Source organism: Manacus vitellinus, unplaced genomic scaffold (assembly GCF_001715985.3).
Source record: "Manacus vitellinus isolate BGI_N305 unplaced genomic scaffold, ASM171598v3 scaffold_2_pilon, whole genome shotgun sequence".
Taxonomy (NCBI): Eukaryota; Metazoa; Chordata; class Aves; order Passeriformes; family Pipridae; genus Manacus; species Manacus vitellinus.
In genome coordinates, this window is record NW_021940208.1 from 46,701,189 (window position 1) to 46,719,815 (window position 18,627).

The following is an 18,627-nucleotide window of genomic DNA, read 5'->3' on the forward strand; positions in this document are numbered from 1 at the left end:
TTTATTTTATCTTATTAACTTTTTTCTCAGAGCATAGCATCCACAACTGATAGTGGTACAGTGCTGTCCACAGCCTGGCATGTGTGTCTGAGCCTGATTAATTAAGATTTGAGGTCAGAAGAAGGAGATGGTCTGATTTCTGCTAGGTATTCCAAGGTCAAATGCATGGTAAATACTAAAAACATCACAGAGCTACAATTGAGTTAAGAAGATGAGGACTTATAACACTGTCTCTGTAAGACATTCAGAATATTAAAGCAAATAACAAGGTATCCCAAACAAGATTTGTTTTTCATATCTGCAGGGAGTTGAGAGGACAGTGAAAATAACTTTAATGCCATTTGTACCTTAACTGTGGTGCCTACGGGATGCATTCATAGAGAGCTGAAATCACTCATAGTCGCTTACTTTGCGCTTAGCCTACAAATTACAATATAACACAGAACCAGACTGCATCTTGGAGGCTGCCTCACCACGGCAGCGTGAGCTGACTCCGTGTCTGTGTGTGTGCCTCTGTGTGTGTGCATGTGTGTGTAATGTGTGTAAAAGGTCTCGTTTTGGCTGTTTATTGCAAGCAGTGAACTTGGAAAAGCTTTATCAAAGTTCTTTGTGTGCCAAGTATATAGTGGAAATTGGACATAAAAACTGATTGCCTTTCAAATTGCAGTTTTCGTTGGATGAAATTCTATCATAAAGTCAATTCTAGTTGGTAAAAGCTTTTATTTCTAAGATACCATAGTATCTGTAGACAAAAGCTTTATAACATCAAGTTTTGGAAAGCAAGTTAAGCTTTTGCTAAGATTTGGGGAAGATTAGAGGGCCCCCTTGTGGAGATTTTATGTATGGATGGATGTGGAGGAGGAAGATGGCAATTTTGCTTATAGCTTTGAGTTGTATTATTCATACCAAACATTTCTGGGTTTGCTTAGATGCTATCGAGTATTTTAGTAAAACACAAAGTGCAATGTGAAATGGAAAGTCAGCAGTCTGTCGTGAAGTGTTCAGTTGAAACACCTGTCATCTGCTTACTTAATATCTCATAGGAAAAAACATACCATTACATCACAAGAAGAGGAATTTTATGGGAAAAAAAAAATAGCTTTTTTTGGTTTTTTTTACAGCTTGGCAGTGTCCTTAAGTTTTGTGAACTGTTTCAATGTATGAATGGGAAAGACTACTTTTACAATGTTTTCATTGGTAGAATAACCTGAAATTCTTTTATATCCATATTGTCATGTTGTTTACCTTACAGGAAGCAAATCTCAAAAGTTATGACTAAACCTAGTTGTTTTAAAAACTCAATATGTAGGACAAGAAAATGACTGTGATGCCTCGGTGTTGTGATGATCATTTATAATTTATGGTCATTATGCTTCATGTCAGAATTAATAAAGATTTGAGGCAAATCTTGGAGAGAATAAATTGATGTACTTTCAAAGGGATTTCAATTACTAGGCCTTTTTTATTGTTAATTACTTTATTAATTGAGCAGAATTACTGTAGTGCTTCAAAATGCATTGCAGTGAAAAACCCCACAGAATCTTTATCTGAGCATCCCAGACTTGGAAAAGAGTGCCTGCATCTGAGGTATTAGTTAGAAATCAGAGAAAGCTCAATTAGGGAGGCAAACTGGTTACATGCCACTTGCAGTACAAACTGGTTTCCAATGAGGAACACTGGTGATGCTAGTGCTGCATGTCTTACCTAGCCAGAGAATAAAACAGGATAGTAACAGCTGCTTTAAAAACCAGGAACAGGATGAAAATAAATATTCTATTTGAATTTAAAATAACTACTTTTGCTTTGTTTTACACCTAACAAAATCTGACTGAAGAAATGTAAATGTCAGAAGATTTAAGGATCTGGCCACATTTTATTTGTTTTCTCAGGGGCTCTTTGAAACTGAATTTTACCAAGCAGGCATATTCCTGCAGCCAGCCAGGACCCTTGTAGTAAAAGGTCTCTCACAATTCTGCATAAAAGTATGTAGGTATTTTTTTTCTTTATAACCATTACAAAAGGCCTTATGTTGTTTAAGTTACCAAATAGGTAGGAGTTCTGCATCCCCATCTTTTTGCACTGAATGGTCAGTCACACAAGCAGTAACTTGCCCCATGGAGGCTTCTCCTGAAACAGGGATTTGTTTTAACCTTGTTGGCAACTGCTCAGAGACTGTGACCTGATCGTGAGGAAGGTTTTGTGGTTTGTCCTGTGTGCATGAGGGATGTCATGAATCCTGCTATACTAAGCTGTTACCTGTGGTTACAGGCATCAGACCTTTTCAGGAAGGTCCTTTCCCAAAGGATTTTCTGTTACCCTTGGAGGCTTTATTGGCTAAACAAGGTTGAACTGTAGGTCCCTTGTGCAACACTGCCTCCAGGTTTGCTCCTCTCTTGTTCCTTGCCTGTCATCACCTTTCTTTTCTCTGACCAGCCCTTGTTTCTGCTGCCACTTCATGCTGTGGGTCATCACCTAAGCTCCTTTCCCCTGTACATCTCTCTGAGAAAGACAAGTTCAGTACTTCGTCCCCAAGCTGGGGCTAGAGGCAGCTCTGGAAGGAGGCAGGTAGTACAGTAGTGCAAATACACCCTTATTTCATTTTTTCTTCTGTGCAGTGGCACAGCAAAGGCAGAGACAAAAGAAACAACATTTTTGATTAAAGATGTCATATGTACCCCAGATTTACACAGTTCTTTTGAGACACAGCAATTATCTCTGCACAATAGTGATGAGATAGAATGGGGGCGATGTGAGCAATGGATTCCTCCCTTGCCAGTCCTGGCCACAAAGGATTTATTCTTCTCCCTGGCACAAATGCCTTGCATATCTTTAAAGAATATTATAAGACTGCATATCTATTGCTTTTGAATAGTATTTCCTCCTGTGCGTGCTCACACGCTGTTTCTTACAGTGTACAAGGTTTTTGTTATGTATGTGCTTGATAGAACAAAGAAATTCTTATTGTTTGAATTATTATTGCATTTTGTATTTATATTTCTTTCAGCAAGCCTCTTGCTACTTCAGTCCTTTCAGCAATTTAAGGAATACTTAGAACAACTGAGCTTGATATAATTTAGGCAAAGAACAAAAATCTCTGGATGGAACTTTGTTAGATTTGTGTCTCATCAAGAAATGATTTATGATTTGTATCAAGCTTGTTTGATGGACAGAGGCAGATTTGTATTTCTATCAAATCACCTCATCTGTACATTTCTATTTCAGACTCCTTCTCTCTGAAATAAATTGTCATTTCCCCATCTTAACCATCTTCTGTGCTCTCACATGCAGCAAAGCTGGAGCCACCATTCTCAGCCTCTGGCCTGTGACATGTAAATATCCAGCATTTATCTCTGATAGGAGAAGGGAGATTCACATTCAATAAAGTAGATAGAGCAGTAGATAGACCAACATCTGCAAAGTCATTATACAAGCCAGAAAATGTGAGGGTGAGCATGAGAATTTTCTGGTGAACAGGAAGCTGATAACAAAATGGCATGTGCTGAAAGAGGAACTTTCTGGTTTAAAGGGAGGTTAACGAGGGCCGATTTTAGCTCTGATCCTATTTCATGTTTTCATTAATGATGTTGTCACTAAAAGCTGAAGTACGTTAATGGAATTTGCTTAATGACCTTGAGGATTTCAGAAAAACAGGTAGAATGAAGTTTGGTAGTTCAAAGTGCATGGTCATGCATCTCAAGCCAGCAGAAGCAGATTTCCTCTATCAACTGAGTGCTTATCAGTCAAATGGTTTGGGTTGGAAGGGACCTTAAAGACCATCTAGTTCCAAGCCCCCCACCATGGGCAGGGACACCTTCCATTAGACCATATTAGCTTGCAACAGAGTATGAGTTTCCAGACTTATGTGGCCCCATAAAAAAACAAATGCTATGTTAGGGTGTATCAGAGAATACACTGTCAGTAGAGATACAAAATATTTGTTGTACAAGACACCTCTACGGCCTTGTGAAATTTCCCCAATTCTAGCCATGTATAGTGATATTTGAAGTCGTGCAAGTTCAAATGCCAGGAAAGGACTTCTTGGATCATCAAAAATCAGAACCAATGTCATGAGCTTCTTACTTTTGTAAGCTCCCTATCAAAAGCTAGCATGGAAAACTGAGATGTTGGAAAACTTAGGGTGCATCTCTGAATGGAACAATCTAAGCATGACCCAAGGGTTTTGGGGACTGCAGTGGTCACTTTTGGTTTGTCGGGCTTGTCTTATCAGAGGAGACAGTAGCAACTAGTTCAGCTTTGTAAAATGAAAGTTGAGAACTGTTCAAAATCCAGAATTTATACCTGTGAATGGAATTAATTTCTTTAGGGACATGTAGTAGCTGCGCTGTCCTCTCCACTTTTTAGAGACTCTATATTGAAGAACGTGTCATTGAAATAAATATTCATGAAGTTGCTCAGTAATTCAGAGTGTGCTGATTCAGAGTGTTATAGTCCTAGTTAAAATCATATTAAAAAATCCCAATCTCTTAAACGGCAAAACACGTCCCCGATGGCCTGCCTAGGGTAGCCAGAAAAGAACAAGGGAGAATGGGGATGATCTAGTTGACGAGTTTTTCTGGTTTAATATGTTGTCTGACAGGACTGTATATTTGGTGACAGCAGACTTTGCACTGTCATCCAGAGTCAGAGAAACCCTGGGGCAGGAAGGGTCCTCAGGAGGTCTACAGTCCAGCTCTCTGCTCAGAGCATGGTCACCACTGAGCACAGATGGGGTTGCTAAGGGCTCTGTCCAGTTGGGTCTTCAAGACCTGCAAGGATGGAGGATGCAGAGGTGCTTCTGACAAAGATTTCCTATGCTTACTTGTTCTCGTAATGAAAATTGTGTCCCTTGTATCCTCCCCTTTTTCAATTCATGACCATTGTCTCTCATTAGCTATCCCACTGTGCACATCAGTGAAAAGCCTGGCTCTGTCTTCTCACTGACCTCTCTTAGATACTGGAAGGCTGCAGTTTCCCATCTCCACCTAATGTCTTAGACGCATCTTTGAAATACTTCATTAAAATCTGCATCCTCACAAGTTTATATTCTTCTAAGTCAACAAACAAGTCTCAACACTCCCACTTTCCTTTTGCAACAGTAGATCCCAAGATCCATTTTCACTGATGATTTTGAAGGGTATGTGGCAATGTGATATGTCAAGAATGTGATTATTATTTTCAGGATTATCCATTACCTTAAAAATAAAAATTAGAATCACCACAACTGTGGTTTTTATCATTGTTTGCAATACAGATGTAGTGCTGGACTTTGAAAGTCATCCTTTTTCCAATATAGTATGAATCTAAACCAGTGCTATGTTCAAACAGTTTACCTAGTATCCCACTCTATTTGTATCTTGTATGGCTCTACACCATTGTTGAATTTGTTCTAGCTTCAAATCAAGGAAAATTAGACTCTTTAGGTGAAAAAATTCCTAGTGTTCTACCTGCAGCATTTCTGTTGCTACAGGTTCGCTCTGTTTCTTCTACTCTTCTAGATTGCCCAAAATCATTACTGTTAAAAGTTGTTTGATGTCAGAGTGACTGATCTCTAAAGACACTCCTTGTCATCTCTCATTCTTTGATCAGGTGTAGGACACTAATCTTCTGATCAACAACCATGCAAAAAAAAAAAAATAAAAAAAATAGTGCTATAAAGCTTTCCTGCGGTTTTTCTGATAGCATGGATACAGAATTTATTCTGATATTTCAGAGGATATTTGTAAAGGGCTTGCAATTTCTAAACAGAAAAAGTTGGAGTTTTATAATGAAAGCAGCGAATTACTGTAAAAGAAATTCAAGTTGGTGACAGGGAGTATTCCTCCTAACATGCAAGAAAATATAAGGTTTCACATTTCTTAAGTGCTTCCCAGTGCCCAAACAGCACATTTTTCTTGCCTTTAACAGGCTGTGTCATCACAAATAACTTCCCGAGCAACCACCTTTATTTACCAGAACCAGAAATAGAATCTCAGCTGTCTGACTCCAAGCCCTCCCTCTGTCACACTGATATACTGATATATCAGTAAGGACAACAAAATTATAATAGACTGTTTTTCTGACTGCTGGCTTGGAGATTTGTGTGAAACAATACAAAACTTAAAAACTTCGGTTTACTTTGGGGGATGCTCTAACTCTAAAAGCATGCTTAGAAAGACATTATAACATGACTGGTAGATGTATTATAGATACAAAAAGTCATGAAATGGATGTCCTCTGTAGTTGCTTCTCACTCACTACAAAATGTTATGTTGCTGGATGCTTTTTGATACTGGCCTGAAGTTTGCATTCTGTGAATACATCCCTTCAGGCAAGGACTCTGACTCCAGGCATGGGGGTCACCTTACAGACAGAGATATGTGTATATAGGTGCCTATAACACAGACATCTCCAGGTTAGCAATTAAGCAAGCTCCCATTGTGATCAAGGTACACAGTGCAATGCATAGGGAGCCTCTAAAGTGATGCAGCTCATGCCAGAGCTGGCGCCTACCATGGCCTGCTGCGTCACTCTCCAAACACAAACCACTGCCTGTATTGAGCAGCTCCCTGCTGGTTTCAGAGCTTGCCTAGATGTGTAGCTTATGTGTAGACCACTGCATTTGGATATCTTACCCTGAAAGTAGTATCTAGTCCCTTCTCTGAGCAGGGATATCATACTGATTTAGCTGCACATCATGTCACTGGGATAATGAAAAGTAAAGTTAACCAACTTGGCTCATGGCCAACTTGGAAGTAGGAAACAGTAACCAGTTTTTATTGTAGTTGGATTCAGAGCTATAGGACAAAATCTCAGAGGAATAATGAGGCATGTCTAAAATTTTATATTTTGTACCTCAAAATACAAGTTGGTTTATTTTATTTTATTTTATTTTAATTTAATTTAGTTTTCCTTTTATTTAACTCTACAGAAGTCAATGATAAGTTCTCCTTTATCACAAATTAAGTGTCTATAGGACATTACAGCCACTGAGTAAGTACAGTGCTCATCATCCTAGGTAAAAAAAGCAGAAGAGGTGGGTGCTCCAATCCCCTGAGAAAACAGCCAATTAAGTGGTTTTTCTATATGCTGAATAGGTGATGCATGTGGTAAGAGGAGACAATCATTAACTTTTTAACAGTGATGGCTGTTCTTTCAGTAAAAGACATGGAAAGAAACCGTGAAAACCTGAAAGGACAGCTAATAGCATTAAGGTCAGAAACTTAGGTAAAGGATCTCTTAGAAAACCATTCCATCACAGTGACAGATGCTAAGCTTAAGAAGCCTATGTGCTGTTGCTACATCACCTTTACAAAGTTTGTGGGACAGCTGGAATTTATCTGTCTGGCTTGGTGGATAAACTGTTTGATACTTCCTGCAGCCAGATGGACATGCACATAGTTTGTGCTGTTTCATAGCTTTTTTGTTACAGTGCTGTAGTTCTGAAAAAGAATTAAACAGTCTGTTCTTTTTATGTTGGGCAGCTTACCTGTAAATTAAGCACAACATGGATGTAGTGACACTCTGCACAAAAAGGCTGCCAGCCTTGAAATGATACATCTGCATTTCACTAGGATGACTTTGACCAGTTTGGATCAGCCCAACAATATTTCTTTGATTTCTACCTTCCCCCGTCATTATTGTTGAATGCTCTTGTTCCCTAATTGTTCAGGTGTTGCATTATCTTCATTTTTGTTTCATTTGTTTACCCTCTTCATTTTACCATTACCCATACTGCCGATACTTTGCAGGAAGAGAGGTTGCTGATTGCTGCTTAACTCTTTTACTGCCTCTGAGAATTTGGGCTTCAGAATAACAGTGGGAGGCATAAGGCTTTTGTTCACATGATGCTGATCCTTATTAACCCTTCATCTTGCCACAAGCTCTGTTTTTACCAGAAGCATGCTGACAGGATGGCTTTTGCTGGGAATTTTAGCACATTCACTTCCACAATTAAAGCTGTGAACTTCTTGTCTCCACTTGGGTCATAAACTTGACCAGGGCTTTTATTTGCCTTGCTACCAGGAAGAACCAGAATGTGGATGGTTTTATGCACCTGTATTTTTCAGTCATTTTGGTTTTCCTTTCTTCTCTCTGTTAGTGTTTTCCAAAATATTCTCTGGTGACTCTTTTTCTCAACCTCAAATATTCCTCCATCTCTGCATCAGCTGCTGTGAGCGCACTCTTCTCCTTTTATGAAGAAGCCATTCATCCTTCTTCCCCAGGAGGCCCTACAGGATGTTTTTGTTCTCAATGTGCGTTGATGCTTCACATATTTAGTAAATCTCCCTCAGCTGGGACATCTGTTCCATGGTGATAGAAGAGGCAAAATGCCCTGGCTTGGGATCACCTCTGCTAAATAGCAGACTCTGCTCCTCTGAAATTAATTTCTAAACCAGAGCAATACTATTGAAGGATTAATGTAAGATTAGAGTATTTATATTAAAATACCTTATAATGTAGAAGAAATACATGTTCTTAGGTTATAGCTAGAAGCTTGTTTTATCTGTTCTATTAATTAAAGGTTTTCTTTGCCTAATGCTAATGAAGAGATTGCATTTCATGTAAGTAGGACTAGAGCCTTAGGAATTACCAAGTGCTTTATAATTCTAGTGTAAACAGCAATGTGCAGCCCATGCTTCCTGCCAGTGCTTGTTTGGGCCCTTGCATGAATCATCAGGCCCTTGCCCTGACCATCACAGTGCTTAGCACCTGTCCAAAATATCAACTATCCCATAGTGACAGCTTCAATAATCCATTAATTTCAATACATCATGCTCAAAAGGAGATTGCTTAACCTGATGAAGTTATATAAAGTTTCCTTTCAGGTGACTGTGACTAGTGGGCTGGTGTTTGAAATGTAATCTGAACTGTTTGTACATGTCTATGTGTTTATACAGTCACAAGATACATTGGCAAACACACACATGCATTTAATATAATTTTTCTGTCATTGACAACTCTAACTTATGACCAGATTTCAATGTAAATTTTTACACACACACATACACATGCATGTGCTGATACATATATTGAGATATATCTATTGAGAGATATGTACATATATAAATAATTTGCATGGGTTTTAAATTAATTTGTGATATTTTGTGTAAGATATCTTCTTACTGATATGCCAGTGTATTCTTCTTGGCTAGCCTTTAAGCACTGAGGCTGTCTGTGACAGTAGTTTGAGTAATCCAGGGTGAGAGTCCATTGAAATGAAGCCAGTAAGTCTGTGATGAGTTTGCTTTGTCAGACAGGGTAACAGAAGTGATTACTTAATATTTCACTCAGAATTTCCCACAGTGGGTAGCCATGAAGTTTAACATAGCCATGTAAGCATGAGCATGGGTGATGCAAGGGTGTCATTTGCACCAAAGAGAACAAGTGCACATCCAGATTCAGAGTGGCTCAAGCATATTCACTGTTTAGCTAACTTTATGCAATGTTACCAAACAGTGAAGAAAGGACGGACTGAAGACCATACTCAGTTTCATATTTTTATGAACTCTTCCTTATTATGAGCTGACTCCTCAGCCATTCCTAGCGTGACTGAACACTTGTGTATAAGGCACTGAGAGCTCTGAAATGGTTCTGTATTTAATCCATAAATGTCAACATTTGAAAACAATTTCCTATGATAATTTTTATAATTTTCCAGCTGAAACGAATGTGCACGACCTATGTATTTTTACTTATATCATTATTCTAGAGACATGATATCCTTTTCCATGAAAGAAAACTTTGTGCATAACTGTGGTGCAGCATCCCCCCAGTCTTCTCTGTAGCATGTAAAATAGTGTCGTCTGACCAGTGCTCAGGATTAGATGGAAGAAATCCTAAGGTCTTCCGACTCCAGATTGGTTAAAAGGGTGACAGAGAGTCACAAACAGAAAATTAATCAGAAGGCTGTGAATTGTGAATGTAGCATAAGCTATTAGTGCCTCAGAAACTAAATGTGTGTCAAGCTGCTGTTAAAGATTGTCTACCAGGTAAAGAAGCCATTCAGTGGATAGCACAAGAAGGCAACTCTATGAAAGCTGCAGAAACCAGAAAGAGATTAATCAGGACAGTGAAAACAGATGCAGAAGTCAGGTAGTCACAAGGAGGAGCAGCAACAGCAGCCTGACGGAAGTTTCTCTCCCAGTCTGCAGAAGGGAAGCTGCAGATGTTATACAAAGATGCACTGTTCTCATTTCCATGCATTTGCTTCATAGACCTGTTTATTGTACATCAAACATATTTACATGTCCAGGGATGAAATGGAAATGATTGATGCAAAGGAGGTATTTTTGTTAATTGTTGTTGCTCTGAGTCATGCCTGACTGTGACTGCTAGAGATGGGTGAGGAAAGACAGAACTATTATTAGGGGTATAAATAACTGTCAAGAGCAACTTCTAAACCCATCTGTTACCACATATTAACATCCAAAACTATCTGAATAGAGGAGGGGCGGCAATACAAGGACTGAGCCAATGCCACATCTCTGTTGATGTAGATGCTGGCAACTGTCTCTGAGTCTTTGTCCACTGTTTTACATTTCTGCTCCCTTGGAGCTTCAATCATTTTTGGTCACAACCCTATCCGTACCTGCTGGATGTTGCAGCAACAGTGTCTTACACAGAGTTGATGGGTGTTTGGGATATGGGCTATTTTATCTGCACAACACTAGTGAAACGTGCCCCCTTTTTGTCCTATTAGTTGGAAAGCAATTCTTAATGTGCTCTCATACATACAGTGTAAAGCCAAGATGAGATGATCATCCAATCTGAGAAGAGAAAGCTGTACCTGAAGTGCCCAAAGACAGTGCTTTTCATAGTGGAACTATTCTGCAGAGCACACAGGAGGATTCCTGGTGCTTCCTACTCTGCAAGACTAGAAGAGGGATTTTAGAAATATCTGTCTATGAATGGTTGTGGGATCCTTAGATTCAGTGTTGATGTGGGCTGTGTAAGTAACTGAAGGGGATCAAAACAGCTGAAGTGCGTTTTGGTCATGTGTGAGTAGCAGTCAGAAAGCCCAAGCTCCAAATGATTTTGGAAGTATCATCCTTCAGAGTGTCATTCGATGCTAACACAGATCTTGGTTTCCAATGCAAGTGATAATGACAATACGTTCGTGGCATTCCCTAGTTTAAATCCTTCCACCTGTAAAGCTTCTGCTGTGAAATAATTCTTGAAACAGCTGTTTCCATTAGATAGCAGCTCAGGAAATGACCCTGCAGCAGAACATAGTCCATAGTTTGGCCTCACAACCTTATTTCAGAAAATTCTGTGGGTGGAGAACTCAGGATGAATAAGGACAAAGCATTCAGACCTGTTGCCTTTTGCCTTGTCTACATTGGGAAATATATCTGCATTTTTAGGAATATGGAGGGAAATATATATTTTATGACAAACCTAGGGTTTATGGAGGTAGTGAATCTTCAGTGGCAGAAAGTGTGTGTTATCTGGAAAAGCAAAGTAATCATCTTGGAGATTGTTACAAATTTTGAGATTTTTCATCTAATTGGAGCTAGTTCTTTATTATATGGCTCTCTCAAAATGTTGGTTTGTTCACAGGGTAACTTGTTTTAGCAAGCTTGCTTTCTGCTTACTTCCTTTGTCCTTCCCTAGGCTCAAAAAGAGTACTGAAATCAGACTTTTCTTAAGAAATCTTAGGACACATGATTTATTAATGTATTGTTTGCAGTCAAATGAGTCATGCAAACTCATGAGCCTATTTTTGAACCAGACTGTGTGTTAATTTTAGTCATGAATCTTCTTCTGGTTATTTTAACTGACAGAAATCATGAGTATTTTGTTTTTGGTTTGTGTTTATGATATCACCTTATAGTTCAGGGAAGTTATTATTCAGTAAAACATTTCTCAGTAAAAAAAACTCAATCTCTGAAAGCCTCCTTGATGCATATTCGATTGCAGTCCCTTTCAGTTTGCCATAAATAGATGTACAAACTGAATTTCATAGCTAAAAGATGAACTAACAATGTGAGTTCTGTAGTTATTTGCTCTATTCCAAATCAATATATCATGGTGTCTCTTTTGTAGTCTTGACAGTGAGGTTGAATAATGATAGTCTTTACACCAACAAATACTTTTGTATTACACAATTATAACTAATTTCAATCAAGCACTTGTCTAAAATTGAGTCATATGAATGGATTTTGGGTCTCTTATTATCTTCACTCCAACCCACTTAATAATGGAGTTTTTTTTAAGTAGGTGGCTCATGCCAGTCTTCCACATGGTATTATTTTTCACACTTGCACCATCCACATGAAATTACTCATGCTTTTCTTATATAGTGACGAAGTGCAGTATGGATTATTATCTTGTGCATTTTGTGACACATGTGACTCCGTCCAGGAGAGAAGGGGCAAGATTATATCAACCTCTTTTCCCACTGTTACTGAGGGTTAACACTTCAAAGTAGAAGGGACTACATTTCAGTTAATTGGTTTCACAAAGTAACTGTGACTGAAAAAAGTAACTGTGATAGGTCAAAGTAATTCTGTTTCTCTGATAACTGCTTATTTCCTTTCATATTTTTATTTTTCTCACAGTTTGCCTTGCACTTTATTCATGGTATTTATGAAACTTTTTCTGTCTCAGAAGTAGCCACTTTAAAGTGCCTACATTACACTGGAAAAAGTGAAGGGTGTGATGCCACTCTCAGGTAATGTTTTTGTTGTAGAATGAATAGTGAAATCTACTGAAATCTTAAAACTGTGTTTAATTATATATTTCAGAAATTTCTATTACATCACAATGCTGAGAGATCCAGTGTCAAGGTACTTGAGTGAATGGAAGCATGTCCAGAGGGGTGCGACGTGGAAAACTTCCCTTCATATGTGCGATGGAAGAAGCCCAACACCAGACGAGCTGCCTACCTGTTATGAAGGAGATGACTGGTCTGGAGTCAGTTTACAGGAATTCATGGATTGTAGCTACAACTTGGCCAACAATCGCCAGGTGCGCATGCTGGCAGACCTCAGCCTGGTGGGATGCTACAACCTGACTTTTATGAACGAGAGTGAAAGAAATATGATTCTTCTCCAAAGCGCCAAGAACAATCTGAAAAATATGGCCTTCTTTGGGCTGACAGAATTTCAGAGGAAAACACAGTATCTCTTTGAGAGAACATTCAACCTGAAATTCATTTCCCCATTCACCCAGTTCAATGTTACGCGGGCCTCCAACGTGGACATTGGCGAGGATGTGCGGCAACGGATAGAGGAGCTGAATTTCTTGGACATGCAGCTGTATGAATATGCGAAGGACCTGTTCCTGCAGCGCTTCCAGTACTCCAAGCAAGAGGAGCATCAGAAAAACCGGCTGAAGAGGCGAGAGGAGCGGCGACTGCTGAGGGAGCAGAGAGTTCACCAGTGGCCAAGGGAAGAGGCAGCAGAAGTAGCCATTACAGAAGATTATAACAGTCAGGTCGCAAGGTGGTGATGCTCCTCCACCTTGACTACCCAATGAGAGGATTAGAGAGTTTGTGCAACTTGGCTACCTGGGAATTAGCCAAGGAAGACCTACTGCTTTGGTAAATGAGACCTCGTCTGACAACTACCCCTCCTTGTCTCAGTTTTTTTTTTGGTTTCTGCCAGTGAAAATGTATTGTTTTCTCAATAGGTACTGAGTAGTGTTCCTAAATGGCAGTAGAATAAGATTCTCTGTCCAAAAAGACTTCCTTCAAAGCCCTAAGCTACGAGGACGGGTTGAAGAGAGAGCTATATCCTTTGCATTAACAGATGTACCCTATACAATCTGAGCTACTAAAACTTGTGCAGACATGAATGAAAAATTGGGAAAAAATACCTGGCTTGGCTCCTTTGTGACATGAGAGCTGGTTTATTTGGTACTGTTCCTTGCAACTGTAGTGCATAACTTTCTAGTCAATGAAATGGAGGAAGGTACCCACTTTGCCCTCCAAACTTCTACATGCTGTGTTTCAATTAAGGGAAGAATTTGGTGAGATGATAAAAAAGACCTAGAAAGTGTGGGATTGGGACATTGCTTGTTCTGTTCTGTTAGCCAGCAAGCAGAGATGGTTTATAGGTGAAGTGGTGAAGGGGTTAGCTTATTTCTCTGCAGATTCTGAGAGTACCAAACCCAGCCTGGTAACAGCCATCTTTCTGAGTGTATGTGGCAAAGGCAAAGCCTTGAGAAATGAGGTCCATGTGGCAGCTGGGCACACATTATGGAGATAATCTGGCTGGAGGCAATGAAATCTGCCTTCACATTCACAAAAGAGATCAAGCAAACTACAGAGAAGAGGAAAGAGAGAGCAGGAAAAGCTTAAATATCAGTGTGACATTTTCCAGATTTGCTGTAAAAGCCTGGAAATATATTGTCTGTGAAGTTAGGCAGGTTTATGATATTGTCTGTTAAAATACATTGATACCAAGTGAATACAATTTAAATTGGTTTTCTCTCTAACTACAGTAGTGGCTTTAAAAAAAGCAGCTTTCATTTTTATAGGATACATAATGGATATGTGGAAAGTCTTGATATTTATTACTCTGTATGAAAATTCTTTGTAAATTTATTGTTTTCTCGATGAGAGATCTGTATCTGTTTTTCTTCCTTGTCTAGAAAAATATTCAATGGGTTCTTCCTCCACGTGTTACATTCTTATGGCTAAACTGCATCTGTTTATTCCAATATTTTATGTTTTTTCATTTGTAACAGTGAAATTTCAAAAAGAGGGTCCTGTGTAACATAGATCTTCTGAGAGTCTTTTTCCTTCTTCTTCTAGCATAACTGTAAAGCATTAGGAGGAAATTTCTCTAAGTGCCTCAACGTGGCTGCTAAATCGAGATGCTGAAAGTATATTATTGCATGCATGAATGGCTTTTACCTTACAGATTTACTAATTAGAAGTACTGGAGTACCTGATGTGGATGCACACTTCTCATTTGTTTGCAGAATTTGAGGTTTCTATCCAGTTGGTTAAAAAAATAATGCATTACATAAAAAAGAGGCTGAATTTGAAAATTGATTCCTTCATTTCTAAGTTAGGGGGGTTTTTGTGCATGCTGTAGCTTCTTTTCTTCCGACAATGCTCTTGCTACTTATCTATGCAGGATATCAAAAATACAATCTAATGATCCCATTGAGAGTTAATGCATACAGTAATACATTAAACATGAAGTATCATAATAGCATGAAGAAGTGAAGAGGCATACTGGGATGATACCTCATTATCAATGTAGTTCATTAGCAATACACTGCTTTACATCTGATTGTCAATGTGCTACTTTTGGGGTGAGTAGCGGTGGGTTTTGGTCCCTTATACCTGTTCCACTGGTGGATCATGTGCATTCAGAAGGGAAAATGCAGGGCTGCAGATTGTTATTCTTCTATCTGAGCATGGGATGTCTGCCTTAGAGAAGACATCCCGAATGGTACTGCTGGGATCCCCGTCGCTTGGAAGAGGCACTCAGACACCTCACTCATATATGGTCACCTGCCTTCAGAGATTTAAATTGAAATCTTTACAGTCAAGGACTGAAGCTCACTCTGGGTGTCCTGGCTGCAGGACAGTGAGGCCATGAAGAGCTAAGCCTGACCAGTTTTATTGCATCTTTAACTCAGTGCAGGTAATTCACAGTGATCTGACATCTTATCTGCTGGCACCAGGGCTTTAGGCTGGGCTGGCCCTGGCCCTGCAGAGGAAAGGAGCTTTCTGGGTGGTGACACAGGGATGAATGGAACTCTTGCATCTCCCCATTCCCACGCTTGTTGCTGCATCTTTCTGCAGACCACATAGCAAGAGAGGGGAAGGATGCTTTTTGCACCTGGTACTCTCTCTCCAGGACTTGCAGGTGCACTTCTTGTTTCCATGTGCACAGGGAGCTAGGGGTTCTGGGGAGACCCTAAAGGGCAGGAGAGAAGCCATCCATGTGGGAAGAGAGATGCAAGGCCAAATTCACATTAAGGAGGAAGGTAGGTGAGGAAGTAAAATCAGTTCCAACTCTTTTTTTTTTTTTTGGTAAGGCGTTCCTTTCTCTTTCTCCTAAGTGCAAAAAAAAAGTGTCCCCTTCCTCGTGTGGCTGACTTTCCCCAGCAGACCGTCTCTCTATGCTGCTCACAGCAGTGGGGTCCTCACTTTTAATTTAGAAAATGCAGTGCTATCTTTTCAGGGGAGAAGAAACAGTGCTTCAGAAATGCTTCTCTGGAGCCTCACCAGTGACTGTAAGTATTAGTTTTGGCTGTCTAAGGACACCAACTGTTCTCCAGACTATTCCTTCTGTCTTATACAAAGCAAAGCCTAATGAGGAAAATCTAAGCAGTCTTTAGGCCCTTTACATTAGCTTTAATAGTTTGGCAATATCATCATGCAATGCCTAACCTCTTCATCAGTCATTTCCCAGGAGACAAGATTAGGTCCTGAAGAGCTGTTAATGTGCTGTGGCATCTACCTTAACGCTTGGGATTTAGTTAAAATTGAAGTTGGTTTGTTGGATTTTTTTTTTCCTCTGGAGCCTCTGTAGCAGATAGCCCTGGTTGTGCAGGAATAGGTATATTGGTTTTGTTAGTTCGGGGTTTTTTTGAGAGAGGCAGAGAGCTAGCAGCTAAGATCTTGCTCAGAGCCCGTGGGACTGAAGGACTTGGCACTTCCTTCCCCAGCTCCAGCAGTAGATCAGGCAAACTCACTGCACCAACAATCCTGTTTTCCTTAGCTGAATTTCTTGGCACATGACAAATAAAGCAGTTTGGAAATACTTTCAGGCTGACTGCTAATACACAGGCTTGCAGTTTTTTTCCTCTTGGATGCTGTGCTTGAAAGAATGTAATGCAAAATAAAGGCCCTGCTTCATATATCTGTTATTCCAGGTTTTCATTGCTCTGACAGCATGGACTTCACTGTAATTACACTGACTCATATAAGATTGGAGCACACCATTTTTCTTTCTAAACCTTCATGAGCAACAGTGCTATAGGATTTCTGTCCATCTTTCTGGCATTATTTTGTTGCTTAAACAAGGCAATTTGGCTTGTGCTACTGTGGTGCTGAAACAAATCTCATTCTTTTGTAGTGGAGATGTACTTACTAATCCTTCCCATCACATTCCCAGCATTGCCTGCCTTTTCCAGTTATAATTCACTGTAAGCTAGGAGTGGATGGAGAAACATGCTGTGTCATTAGAACTTGTTTCTGATAGTTAGATGTCTAGTCCAAGAACTCAGCTTATGGCCTTATGGGCCATACTTTATTGAGGAATGATAATTTGTCCTCTTTCCCACTCATCAATGATAACAATAAAAAGCTTTTTCACAATTGTGGTGGTTTGACCTTGGCTGGACCCCGGGTGACCACCAAGCTGCTCTATCACTGTCCCTTCCCAGCTGGACAGGAGAGAGAGAAGAAGATAGAAAACAACTCATAGGTTGAGATAAGGCAGTTTACTAAAGCAAAAGTGAAAGTTTGTGCATGCACAAGCAAAGAGAAAAAGAAAGAATTATTCTCTACTCTCCCTCAGCAAGTGATGTTCAGCCACTTCCCAGTAATCAGGGCTTCGGCACGTGTAGCGGTTGCTCCAGCAGGCAAACACTGTAAATAATGAATGCCCACACACACACTTTCCTCTTGCTGTTCTTAGCTTTTATATCTGAGCTCACGTCCTATGGTATGAAATATCCCTTTGATTAATTTGGGTCAAATGACCTGGTTGTGCCCCCTTCTAGGATATTGCCCACCCCTCGTGAGAGACAGCACTGATGCTGTGCCAGCACTGCTCAGCAGTAGCCAAAATAAGGTGTGTTATCAACACCCTTCCAGCTGCCAATAGAAAACATAACACTGTGAGGGCTGCTGTGGGAAAATGAACTCCATCTCAGCCAGACCCAATACAACCATGGAGAAAGAAAAAACACCATTTGTGAAACTGGATATTCTTCACTGCAGTTCTGTTAGTAGTGAGGCTATGATAACCTTGCTAGGCATTCTACCCAATATGCAGCAGTTATTTGATCTTCACTAGAAGCAGAAGTACAGAACAAAAAAGTGATGGAAGTCAGATCCAAAGCCAGACTTCATAACTGTAGCATATCTATTCAACCAAATGGCAGGTCACATCACCTTTGCATGTGGAGATCGTTCAGATTTGACATCCGGTACTAAAACAGGAGGTTTCTTAAGTTGGTCTTCTCATTAGCACATGCTTCCTTCTGCCCTAGAGGGTTCTTGTTTCCCACCTACACTCTTGTTTCAGTTATAAGCACTGATGCTTTAAAACTTACCTCATTTTTTTTCCCTCTGTTGCTGTTCCCCTGCTACATATGGAATTTTTAGGTTTTGGTCTTGGATAAGGACTATCTTGTTTCCAGGCTGCTGGAGACTACTATGTACAAGATGAACAATCACAATAAAATCATCTGCTAAAGCAGATTGCTGTATCCTCCTTACATGTGGCAAAAGCACACTCGGAAAAGGTGCCCAATTTGCACTGTAACACTTCTTTCAGTTTGATTCTTGTAATAGTTTCTTTGTCTATATTTTGTGGAGGAAAATGGGTTTCATAGCTTACAATGTCCTTGGCCTTCTTCTTGGCCATATCACTATCTCTGTGATTTCAAATAAATGTTGGAAGTGAAGGGAAAAATAAAGAGTTCCCTTCAGTTGCCATATTTAAAATGAAAGGG

General features: G+C 39.7%; 1 protein-coding gene across 1 annotated transcript in view; it reads left to right on the top strand.

Moving 5' to 3' along the window:
- HS6ST3 (heparan sulfate 6-O-sulfotransferase 3) overlaps nucleotides 1–15,242 on the top strand; it is a 281,868-nt gene extending 266,626 nt beyond the window's left edge. Inside the window, 1 exon segment of the mRNA XM_018070978.2 lies at nucleotides 12,726–15,242. Within this exon segment, the coding sequence (XP_017926467.2) occupies nucleotides 12,726–13,431 (706 nt within the window). The 3' untranslated portion in view covers nucleotides 13,432–15,242.
- The last annotated feature ends 3,385 nt before the right edge of the window (nucleotides 15,243–18,627 follow it).